At 43.0% G+C, this 12927-nt stretch overlaps 1 protein-coding gene across 1 annotated transcript; it reads left to right on the top strand.

Moving 5' to 3' along the window:
* Positions 1-8270: 8270 nt before the first annotated feature.
* LOC147619333 (fe(II)/2-oxoglutarate-dependent dioxygenase 4-like) lies at positions 8271-9974 on the top strand. The gene is made up of 4 exons (XM_086773435.1): positions 8271-8498; positions 8723-8939; positions 9211-9542; positions 9711-9974. The coding sequence occupies exons 1-4, from the start codon at positions 8271-8273 to the stop codon at positions 9972-9974; spliced, it is 1041 nt and encodes a 346-aa protein (XP_086629561.1).
* Positions 9975-12927: the final 2953 nt, after the last annotated feature.

Genomic DNA, 12927 nt, shown 5'->3' with positions numbered 1-12927 from the left:
GGAGTCATGGATGGGATTCAAGAATCTTTTTTCCTTCTAGATGTATACCAAGAGAGGCCGGTATGCGTATGCAACCGATTCAGTTTGGTTTGGGCATCTGGTTAAGCCTATTTCCAAGGACCACTTACAGATAGGCCTTTCTTGTTTCAAAGAAGGGGTGAAGTTGTGGGCAGACCTATGCGACTCATCTGGTATGTCAAACAATGTTCAAGTAAGTAACAAGTTGTCGTTACAACAAGGTGGTGTTGAGCTGATTGTGCAAAGATGCAATGAATTGAAGGTTGTCATTCCCTATGAGAGAAAATGTGATTACAAAGAGTTTTCTAAAGCTCTTAGTTGGGTTCTTCAACGAACCTTGCCAAGCTTCCAAACCCTCATAGTGCAGTCAACCTGGACCTCAAACTCAACAAAAGGTGGTCTCTGAATTGGAATAAGCATCAATGGTCATTTCGCTTCAAAATAATTTCGGCCTTTGCTCAAGAAAGGAAGCATGCAATTCTGGCTTGGCTGGTGGTCCACAAAGCAATCTGAACGCAATAGAGGGCTCTGAAGTTGGGTCATGGGAATGGTTTATGTCCTCGGTGCAATTCAAATCCGGAGACGGTCCCTCATCTCTTTTACTCCTGCCCAGACAGTTCCTGAGTGTGCTTAATGAGGCCTTTGGGAAGATTAGAAGCTCCCCGCTCAGCTGGAAAGAAGTGCTTTTAGGGGAATGTCATCAGTTTGACCCCTTAACTTGGCATTCTGTTAGATGTCTCCTATTGTGGTATGTTTGGAAATAAAGGAATGAAGCTCTCTATGAAATTAAAACTAATCATAATTTCTTTCTTTTTCTGGACAGTATTATCAAGTTGGCCAAGCAAATACAACCAAGTGATGAACGTTCGAAAGCTAGTCGTCGTCGCGCTGGCTGGTTTTACCATGGAGGAAGTGGAGGAAAGTGCTGAGTTCTTCTTTCTCCCAAACTAGGGAAAGCATGTGTCAAGGCTTGGAGAAGGAATGTCATAGAAGGCTTCACTATGTGGTCCATTGGGTTTAGCCCATTGAGGATTTTGGGGGTCCATTACGCCTTGTCATGTTCATTGCATCGTGTACAGGCGTTTGTGGAGGGATAAATTACACCCTTTCATTCATGTTCAGGTCACTGGTTTTTCTACCATATGTCTCTGTTGGTTCAGTTCGAAGTGCTTTTGGTTTGGTAGCTAAAGCATTTGTTTAGCTGTCTTTAGGGTCCCCCCATGGACCTTCCTCATGGGGCGCTGTAACTCCACCCTTTTTTAATATATTATCATGTTTTTACGAAAAAAAATTCCAGCATAAATTATGATTGGTTCTCATAATACTTATATCTACCCTTTCCAGAAGCATTTTGTTCTCCAATTATATCCTACTGTTTATTGATTTTTGTACGGGAGTAATTTATTAGGTCTATTTTTCAAAAAGGGCTGGTATATTAGAGAAGAAGGGAGGAATCCAAGATACAAATGCCACGTGTCCAACATGCAGTGGACAAGTGGCTCAAGAGAAGCGTGTCGTAGCATGTGCCTACACGTGTCATCACATGCAAATTGTCTCTCTACTGGCTATCTGTCACTTCCACTCGATTGGGGCAGCTCCACCCTGCATGCAAACTTATCTCTCATTCGATTCTGCACCTGGGGGTGGCTTGATGAGGCTCATCTCTTCACCCTTTCTGGCGCACAGCTTCCTCAGCTCGCAGGGATCTGTCTTCATCACGATTTTCCTCCCGACGAGACCTTGGTGTGCTTTGAGAGGGTGCTCCTGGTGAGGTGGAGGAGACAAGTTCTCAAGTAATTTTCCTGGTTGTTCTACTTTATACTTTATTCATTATGCTGCTGCTTCGAGGGATGGGAGGCATCCATTGAGCGTCTCCTTTGAATGGCGGTCTCCCCGGTCAGCCTGGAGCCTCTGGTTCTTCTACAGAGAATTGCTGGTGGGGTGCTGAGATGTTCGCTGAGCTGGGCCGCTTATCCTCCTCCTTCCTAGTGACGATCGGTCTCCTCTCTCTTCTTCCCCTCGCAAAAGGTCTGCCTATCCGGAGGGTCCTTCTTGCTCATCACTCTGAGCAACGGATGCGGCTTGCTGGGGAGCATCTTCTTGCTATTGGTATCACTTCCTCTCCCTTTTTAAACTATTTCAATCCATTTGCAGGAGCCCTTAATGGGGTCAAAGGGGGATCTCCCTCGGTATGGTACCTTCTTTCAACTTGGTTCACCAGCACGACAAGAGGCGGGCAGGCTTCCTCTCTCAGGTACCGGTTGAGCAAGTTCAGGGTGTCTCTGCTCTGATTCTTTTCCTTTCCTTGCAGGTGCATCAAAGGGATGTGGGGCTTTACCTGGTTGTTCGAGTTCCTCCCTTTTGCAGGCTCTCTCAAAGGGACGCTGGAGGATTTTCCATCTGTGTGGTTCCTTCTTCTTTCTTGATCCACGAATCCGACTGGAGGAGGAACAGTCCGACTGGAGGAGGAATAGCCTGTCCTGCAGGTCACTTGCCAAGGCTTATCCCTCGTTGACTCTGCCTTCTTGCAGGGATCTGGTTGGCATTTATATTGTACTTTGATAGCATCCTGAATCAGATGTCTATTGTATCCTACTGTGGGGGTTCGCATTGAATATTCTGATTAGAGGCATGATAGCTGCATGTAGAGCGTCTTTATAGACTACAGATTAATTCAATTAGTGATCTGTCTTTGGTCATGACTAGACTGATTTTTTCTCTGATTGAGTCCAGTTTGGACTTGGTAAAGTCTGAGGCTTTCTTGTTGTATTCGATTTCTAGCTTTTTCTCAGAGCTGATTAGAGAAGGCAATCTTTTAGACCAGTATCTGCTGCATGTTGTGCTTAGACTAACTAAAAGCGGAGGTCCTTTGATTTCTGGATTGTTGAACGTTGCTGCTATTCTCAGCATCCATGCATGCCATAGATATTCGCTTCTAATGACATTCCAAAGAGTATCTGAACATCCTAAGGCTTCTCCCAGTAAAATCTGTTTCCAGGTTAAAGCTTTGCCCCATTTAGATACTATGTTTTGAAGTAGATTGAAAGATTGAGAGATGTGCTGGCACTATAGGAAAATGTGTATATCATCTTCTGGGAGTCCACATCTTGCACATTGATTAGATGTCACATTGAATTTAGCTGCCTTGGCTTGGGTCCATAGGGCTCTATAAGCAATGAGCCATGCTAGGCATGACTTCTTGGGGTCAGTGTGGGGGTTCCAGAGGTTCTTGAGGATATTGTACCATTTTTTCCGGTCCCACTGAGTGTTCCATCTACGGTTGAGGGGTAGGTGGATGGGTGGAGCTTTACTCATCTTAGGGATGGGGAGAAGAGGTTTATTTCCTGTCCATAAGAACAGATGTTGAAGGGAGAGGGGTTGTTTAGCTTCCAGGTCTCCTGCTGATCCCATTTCGAGGTTCTGCTTTGCACGAGATCCAGCTCAGGGATCCTGCAGTCGAATTTAGCCACAAGTTCAGCTCTTGAAAGCCAGGTTCCGAGATGTTGATCCCTGAGATCTGCCCAGGTTACAATGCCTCTCTTGTGAAGGTTTAGCGCTATTTGGGCTTCCTCTGGCTGGAAGGGGGGGAAAGGGAGACTGGACCACCAACAGGAGTCCCAGTCCAGAGCGCCTTTTGAAATACGGAGGTTTGGGGCTGGGTTTAGGTACATTTTGATGTTATTCCAAGCTTTCCATATTGAGAACACTAGTTGACTGCCTTTGGGAGAGATGGGGAACTTGGAAATAACTATGGTTGAGAGGGGTAGATTGTTCCATTTATTGAAGCCCATGATGACAAACCTGGGGGTGTCCTTGAGAAGAAGTTGAGCCCAGTCTTCAGAGGGGTTAGCACATGCTCTTATGATCCACTTAGCTGCCATTCTATTAGCAGTGATCCTGATATCCTGAATACCTAGTGCAGATGTCCCACTTGACTTTGGGTATGCTCTTGTTCCAAGGGTCGCCGCCCTAGAGAAAGTTCCTGCACAGCTTGGTAAAGTTGTTGAGGTCAGAATCTGGTGGCCTCCAGCAGCTGATAAAATAGATGGTATAGGGCAGAATGAAGTGGTTGAGAACCATGATCCTCCCTACCAAAGTAAGCTATCTTCTTTTCCATCTCAGAAGCTTGTTGTCTATTTTTTCCATGACCCACTGCCATCTTTGTCTTAGAGTGACCTTAAAGCCCATAGGTATTCCTAGGAGCCTGAAGCTCTCACCGTCCTGGATGAGATTGCAGCCTGCTTCCTTTAGCCAGTCAGGCGGTGGTTCTATGAGTGTTTTGATGCCTGTTTTATAATGGTTGATTGAAGAACCTGAGGCCATGCAATAGATTTGTAAGCATTCCCAGAGAGCCTTTATACTTCCTTCTTCATTGGCTATCAAGCAATTAGTGTCATCAGCAAACATCTGTGTGCACATCTGATCTCCATTAGGGAGCTTTATTCCAGCTATCTCTCCTTTTTTCATCTTGTCCTTGATGAGCCAGTTGGAGGCCGTCTGAGGCTATGGCATATAAGAGGGGGGCTAACGGGCAGCCTTGTCTGATGCTCTTTTGAAGCGGGAAGGGGGCAGAGAGCTCTCCATTGTAGATTATCTTGGCTTTGGCATTGCCGAAGAGGGTTTTGACCATGTGGGTGAAGTGGGGTCCCAAACCCATATCCCTTAAAGATTGGAGGATGAAGTCCCAGTGGATTCTGTCATATGCTTTTTCAAAGTCGATCTTTATGAAGAGAAAATCCTGATTAGTTTTCTCTGCATATTCAAAGCCTTCCCAAAGAGCTATGATGGCATCTAGGATGTATCTGCCCTTGATGAATCCTTTCTGTTCCTTATTAATCCAGCTATTCATGTGCTCGGATAGACGGTGGGCAAGGGCTTTGGCGATGATCTTGTAGACACTGTTAAGCATGGTAAGAGGTCTCCCGTTTCCTACGTCCTCCTTGGGGCCTTTTTTGTGAATAAGCTTGATAAGGCCTTGATTAGATTGGGTGGGCAATGCTCCGTATTTGATCGCTTCTTGCCACACTTGGAGGATGGGGTCTACTAATACCTCGCTGAAGGTTTGGTAGAATTCAGCAGCCAAGCCATCTTCCCCTGGGCTTTTATTAGGTTTGAGAGATAAAATTACCTCTTTTATTTCCTCGTGGGAGATGTCCCGCTCTAGAACTTTTGCTAGATTAGGAGGAACAGTGGCTTCCCTTACATCTTTGATGGTCTGCATGGCCTTCAGCTTGCTTTGAGGGGGGGGTCCTGCTTCAAGGAAGATATCCCTGTAGTATTCAGTTAGGAGCAGCTTGTTCTCCTCGTGGTTGCTAGCCTTAACTCCATTCTTGAAGCAGAGGAGGGGGAGGTGTTCTTGTCTTTGTTTCACTTTTAGCATCTTGAACATTTCTTTGCTCGGCCTATCAGCTTTACCTGCTTGCTGGAGGGCTATTTCCTCCTCCCTTTTGATTTGAGCTCTGAGCTGGTTAAGGTTTCCAGGGTTGGTAGAAGACTCCTGCATCCGAAGCTACGATTGAAGTTTTCTGAGCCTGCTGGTCCTATAGGCTGTAACCTCCTTCCTTACTTGCTTTAGGAGGTTTTGAGTGGATTTGATGGCGAGGTTCCAAGCTTTAGCCGGGGGGAGGTTGTAAGAGAAGAAGGATTTCCAGATTTGGACTATTTCTTCCTTAACCAGAGGTAGTTTAAAAAGGGCTGGATCAGTGTGGAACCAGCCACTCTTGTGTCTGGTGTCTTGATTATCCATGGTGGTGATAATGGGATAGTGGTCAGAGATGCAAGTCGTAGTGTCAACCAGACATTCACATCTGTTGTGCTTTGCAACAATTTCGTTGCTAGCATAGGCTCTGTCCAGCCTGGCTTTCCTGGTGAGCTCCCCTATTGAATAATTCTGCCACAAAAATATTCCTTCCTGGCCTAGGTCTTGAAGATTGAGTTTGTGTTTGACTTTCTCCCAAGCAAGCTTTTCTCTTCCAAATAGGGCCTGACCCTTGGCTTGGAACCTGTCTTGGAGGGATTCTACCATGTTGAAGTCTCCCAGGATGAGGGTGGGGGCCTGCAGGTTGAGGAGAGAGTTCTAGGTATCAGTCCTTTGCTTTTGGGGTCCGGGGCGTAGATCCCAACAAGAGTGAAGTTGTTTAGGTAAACTGCTATCCATTGGTTGTTGTATCCGATGTGGAATCTCTTCAGCTCAGAGCTAAGGTCGAGGTGTATGCCCACAGCCAAACCTCCACTTCCCTGTGAATGCAGGGTGTGAATCCAGAAGTGGGCGGGAGAAATAGTGTTAAGCCTTCTGTTCAACTCCTCTCCTGTAGTCTTAATCTCCACTAAAACAATGATGTCCAAGAGTCCTTTGGTTTTAAGCCACTGTCTGACAAGTTGAGCTTTCTTCAAGTCAGTTAGGCCTTTTACATTGAAGCTGGTTATTTTCATTATCTTTTATTGGGGGGTTTGCTTGATCCTCCCTTGGTGGCTAACTGGGGGGTGGCACCGAGTTGAGCTCTCCCTCTCTTGAGCTTTTTACTAATCTCCATATCATTGGGTATAGCAGGCTGTAGAACTGCTCTGTTCTCGTTTGCTGGGCTGGAAACCGTACCCATTTCTGCATCGTCAAGGTTATCCACCTCCTTCTCTAGTCTCACCTTGTTTAATGGAGTACTTTCCACGTAGTCCTGTTCCTCTTCAGTAGCCCCTGGTTCTGGAATGGCAGCCAGGATTGAGTACCTGTTAGGCTTTATTATAGGCGCAGAGGTTTTAGGTTTGAAAGTTGGTTTGCGTCTGCTGCCTACTGTAGAATCAGGCTCTTTGGAATTAGATGGCGGAGTGGATGAGGAGGGGGGGACTGGACTAAGGGCTGTGGGGGGGGAGCTTTGTTAGCTAGGTGGGGAAGAATGATTTGAGGGTTCTTGATAGGACAGTTTCTGATGAGATGACCCTATTTCCCACAGTGAAAACAGGAGTTTGGTAGGTGCTTGTAGAGAATAGGTTGGGTGAGAGAGAACTCCCCACAACCAATGGAGATCTCTTCCGGGAGGGGGAGAGACAAGTCTAGCTCAACGAGGACTTGGGGGTGCCATGCAGGATTGTAGTCAGTAAAAGCTTTGGTGCCTAAAACTTGTCCTATGGGAGCTAGGATGGCTTTGATCCAAGGAGTAAGGTGAATGGGTAAGTTAGGGAGCTCTACCCACACAGGGTACACTGAAGATTTTGGGCCATCCGGGTTGAAGTCTTTGGTCCACCTCATAAAGCAGAATGGGAGGTACCTGAACATCCATTGCCCCGAGCTGATGACTTTCATAGCCATGCTGGCCTCTTTGAACATAAATATGTAGTACCCTTTGGCCAAGGCTTGTGTGAGCATGACCTCAACCCCTATAGGTGACCAGCTGTCTCGGATCCAGGCTTTCATTGCTTCCTTGGATGGTCGCGGGCCAAAGAGCAACCAGACACCTTTCAGAGTACTCTTCTACTTTGTTCCTGACCTGCTCAATAGGAAGACTTACATAAACAGACAGGGGCTGGGGGTTTCCTTTTTCAGCTGTGGTGTTAGTTTCTTTCTGTTGGGCGCCATTAGTGTTTTGACTGTCTTCCTTTGGGGGGATGGGGGCTTCTTTGGGTTGATCACCGCTTTTTGTGGCTAACAGCTGCTCTTTAGCTTCCTTGAGTTCTTGCATGAGACGGGAGTTTTCTTCCATTATTGAGTCTATTAAAGAGTCGTCTCCCCAAGGTTTGTCTGGGAGTTGGTTCCACGGGTTTGTTCTAGGACCTTGCAGAGATGAAGAGGGAGAAGCACCGGTAAAGTGACTGCTGAGCATTTGAATGGGTTTTGCAGGTGATGGGAGCTGGGGACGAACAAGGGACGGGCTCCTCCTCTCAGTGCCCATGCACTTGGGAGGGCATCCGCCCGCAAAGAAGGAGAGACGACGATGCAGCTTGAGAGGCGGGAAGCGATTCACCCTTTTGTTCTTTTCGATCTGTAGCTAAACACGTAATTTATTAGGTCTATTTGCACATGTCCAATACTAATGCAATAAAGAACAAAGCCGTTCATAGTATTTAAACGTACGGAGGATATTCATCATGTGTAAATTTGAAGTATCTGGATGGCTTCTGTTCCTCTCTCACGCGCTCTGTGTCTCGCACATATTAATCCTTCCTTTTAGCTGGCTCGCTCTCGCTCTCTCTCTCTCTCTCTCTTTCTCTCTCTATCTCACTCACACACACACACACACACACACACACACACACACACAATGGTTGAATATATAGAGCAACCTCAGATTCGAAGCATCAAGGCGCTGGGACTTCGGCATGTGCCTGCCCAGTATATACGCCCACCCGAGGAGAGGCCTTGCCTCTCCGAGACTGCTAACTGCACCCTTCAAGTGCCAATTATTAACCTTGCAAACTTCCATGGACAAGCCAGGGCCCAAATTACCAAAGAAATTGGGCTCGCCTGCGTCGAGTGGAGCATCTTTCAGGTACTGAAAAGCACCAGTATCCCTGCAACTGCCCGTACTTTGCATTCATTAAGAGCCCGAAATATTGGCTTTCTGTGACGGTAAGCTGCAGGAGCTTGCTTTCATAGTATCAAAGAGCCAACCTTGCACAACCACCAACGTTTGCATTAAATTCTGCAACAGTAAGCTGCAGGCGCCTACCTTACAAAACCAACTTTTGAATTAAATTTTGATGTAATTATAAGGTGATTAATCATGGTGTCGCGCCAGCCTTACAAAGCCAACTTTGGGGTGCTGTTGCCGACTTCTTTGCATTGCCAACCGAGGACAAAATGCGATTAATCTCGGAAGACCCATCTTGTCCATTGAGCTTCGTCACTGGCTTTGTTACCCACGAAAGAATTCGAGAGTGGAAGGACACCTTAGGATTCAAACCTTCCCCTACCATGGATGTCAAGCAGACTTTCTAAGGTGAGCTTTCGGACACAAAAAAAGATCCTCCCTTCCAATATATATTGTTACATCTTTAGCGTTTCATCTATTCCATTTTGATAGCTTAATTTTTCACGTGAATGAATTTTCAAGGATCAATATAAGAGTCTTGAAGGTACCCCCTTGTCGGTGTTCCTATATCATGTTACACGTTAAAGTTGTTGAATCATCATACGTACTTACAATTATGCCCTTTATAATGTCTTCGGAACTCCCTTGGTGGACGTTGTTGAATCATCATTTGTTCATACTCCGAGGGCCCCTATATTAGACTTTCATAAACAAATGGCTACCGTTGCACACATTCTATGTGGAGCAATTTTTGCAATTTTGGCATTGGAGGCCAAGGCCTTTTATAAGCATATTTATCGACAAACCATGGGATGCAATTACTACCCTACTTGTCTAGAGCCAGAGCTTACACTTGGGTTGAGTTCCCATTCAGATTTTGGATCACTCACAATCTTGATTGAAGATGAAGTGCTAGGATTGCAAGTTAGAAAAGGAGATGAATGGGTCAATGTGAATCCTATATCAAATTCATTTGTTGTCTTTTTGGGAGACCAAATTGAGGTACGTTTTGATGCATGCCATGCAAGAAGCATTAAAAGCCACTTAAATAAGATTTTGTAGACATATTGTACGTGGGTGAATGGCATTCTATTGCATGTATTACAACCACTTTAACACAACAAGACATTTCTGATGTAATGATGTTCTTATACTTATCTTCTTTCACATATATTAACAAATGGACACTATAAGAGTGTTGAACATCGCGTTGTCACAAATATAAAGAAGCCAAGAATGTCCATTGCTTGTTTCTATGGTCCAAGTGAGCATGAAAAGGTGGGACCTTTAGACAAGTTTGTGAGTGATGAAAGTTCAACTACATACAAAGAAACCATTTTTAGTGACTATCTTAAGAATGGATTCAGTAAAGGACTAAATGGCAAGTCCAATCTCGAATTTAGTAGGGATCATCAATCCATTCCCCCCAAGTAACAAAGAATTCCATTGTCTTTCGAATGTACACATGGTAGTACCTTATGATCAAACTCATCATGCCTTTCTCTTTGTAAAATAGGGAAAAAATAATCATATAGAGGTTTATGTTAGGCCATCCTTTGTCCTATATAGGTAGTAGATTATGGTCAAAATCATCAAGCCTTTCTCTGTGTAAAATAGAAAACAAATAATCTTAAAGATGTATGTTCGTTTTCTTCTATCTTTTGAAAGGAAGAATGTTAAAAAAACATTGCCAAAAGCATGAAGCCTCTCTATGTAAAATAGTTAAAAAAAAGCACATAGAGTTTTATGTTAGTTTTCCTCTATTTTTTCAAAGGAACAATGTAAAAAAACACTCTTTGCCCCCTAAATTTGAACTTAAATCAATAGTGAAGTGACTCTCTCTCTCTCTCTCTCTCTCTCCACACACACACACACACATATATACGTCTATATGTATATATGTGTGTGTGGAGAGAGAGTCACTTAAATCAATAGTGAAGTGACTCTCTCTCTCTCTCTCTCTCTCTCTCTCTCCACACACATATATGCGTCTATATGTATATGTATATACATACATATATATAGACATGTCTATATGTATGTGTGTGTGTGTGTATGTGTATTATATATGTATATATGTAAATATATACATACATATACATTACACATATACATAAATATAGATGTGGGTGTGTGTGTCTCGTCTTCGTGTTTGTGTGTGTGTGCATATGTATATATGTATTTATGTTTGTAGTGTATATATATGTATAAATTTATATAAAATACATATATACATACATACCTACCTATATGTATGCATGTATGTAGTATATATATATATATATATATGTGTACTCGTATGTATATAAATATATATACATACACACACACACACGTATACACATATCTACCTACATACCTACAAATATACATATACGTATATATGTACATACATATATACATGTGTGTGTATGTATGTATGTACATACATACCTACATACATATATGTGTGTGTGTGCATGCGCACGTGTCTATGTACACACACACACACGCACACACACACACATACTATGATGTGTTTGAGGATTTGTGAGAATGCATCAATTTGTGTTTGTGGAAGTGTTAAGAGGGTATTTTTCTGACTAGTTTGCATGCACACCATCATTAATAGTGTCATGTCCTTCAATAGTCCCTGCCAAAAGCAATGTTGAGAAGCATGCAAAAGGTAAGAGTACAAAGAATGCATGAACACACTTTAAAGAAAGGTGATCGTCACCAATTAGAATTCCTCCAAAAACAACAATCCCCTCATGGGAGGATTTTTGGAATTTTGGAAGATAGATGGAGATTTTGTTTTTTTTAAATAGAAAAATAGTGTTTTCATAAGGTGAATTTTAAAAATAAAATGGTGGTTGATTAGGCTCTGCCCAACTTAGTTTAAACACCTAATAACTATGATTAGTGTAGGATTAGGGCATCTTCACCACAGCCATGCATTCTTGGTACACTCATGTTTTAACACCGTAAAAGCACAATAGGGTGGCATGGTTCGAACCCAAGCCAAGGCACATACTAGCTCTCAAGCTCTTTCATTGGCCAAGCAGCCACATGCAAACTACATGTTGATGGAGGCAATCGACGATGATATACAATGCCTTCTCCCTTAGGCTATACTTTACACATTGTGCTCACATTTGCCAATGCGATGTTGATGAGAATGGTGATGATTATGATCTTGCCTTTGTGCAGAGTACATCAAATCTCCCTCCCTTCCAATATTGTTACAAATTCTAATTAACACATCTTTTTAGCATTGCATCTCTTCCATCTTAATTTTTCATTGTAATATACGTGAATGAATTTTCAAGGATCAATACAAGAGTCTTGAAGGTTTACTTGATTATGGCTTGTATCCTCTTCATGTTCTTATATCATGTTATATGTTCAAGTTATTGAATCATCCTTACAATTATGCCTTTTATGTCTTTCGAACTCCTTTGGTGGTCTTATATTATGTTATACATTTGAATGTTGTTTGAATCATCATTTGTACATACTCCCAGGGCTCCTATATTAGACTTTCATAAACAAATGGCTACATTGCATACATCTTACATGTGAAGAAATTTTTGCAAGTTTGGCATTGAAGTCTTAGGCCTTTTATAAGCATATTTATCCACAAACCATGGGATTCAATTGTCTAGGGCCAAAGCTTACATTTGGGTTGAGTTCCCATTCAGATTCTGGGTCACTCACAATCTTAATGCAACATGAAGTGGTAGGACTGCAAGTTAGAAAAAGATATGAATGGGTCAATGTGAATGCGATATCAAATTCATTTGTTGTATTTTTGGGAGACCAAATTGAGGTATGTATGCCATGCATGAAGCATTAAAGATTTTGTAGACATATTGTATGTGGCTCAATGGAATTCTATTGCATGTACTACATACACTTTGACACAACAAGACATTTTTGATGTAATGATGTTCTCATACATACTTCTTTCACATATATTAACAAATGGACACTATAAGAGTGTCGAACACATCAAGTTCTCTCAAACCAAAAGAAGCCAAGAATGTCCATTACTTGTTTCTATGGTCCAAGTGAGACCATGAAAAGGTGGGACCTTTAGGAAAGTTTCTGAGTGATTAAAGTACGACACTTGGATGGCGATAAGGAAAAAGCTTGTGGTGGGACAAAAGTGCCCATGGCATCACTACATGGCCTCACTATAGTACTACCATAAATATGAGTAGTAACCCTAAGGTGTCTGTTCACACTTGGATGACCGAGGGGAAAAAACTTGGTGGGATAAAAGTGCCCGTGACATCAATACATGGCCTGACTATAGTACTACCATAAATCTCTAATGTGCTAATTGTGATAACAATTTATTATGTGGTAGACTATTTAGGTCCTAATACATTTACAAAATGTGTTA

This window comes from Cibotium barometz, chromosome 33 (assembly GCF_041138505.1).
Source record: "Cibotium barometz isolate CiBa-2024 chromosome 33, ASM4113850v1, whole genome shotgun sequence".
Taxonomy (NCBI): domain Eukaryota; kingdom Viridiplantae; phylum Streptophyta; class Polypodiopsida; order Cyatheales; family Cibotiaceae; genus Cibotium; species Cibotium barometz.
The sequence above is the reverse complement of the archived record's forward strand: the minus strand, read 5'-3'. Positions and strand labels throughout refer to the sequence as shown.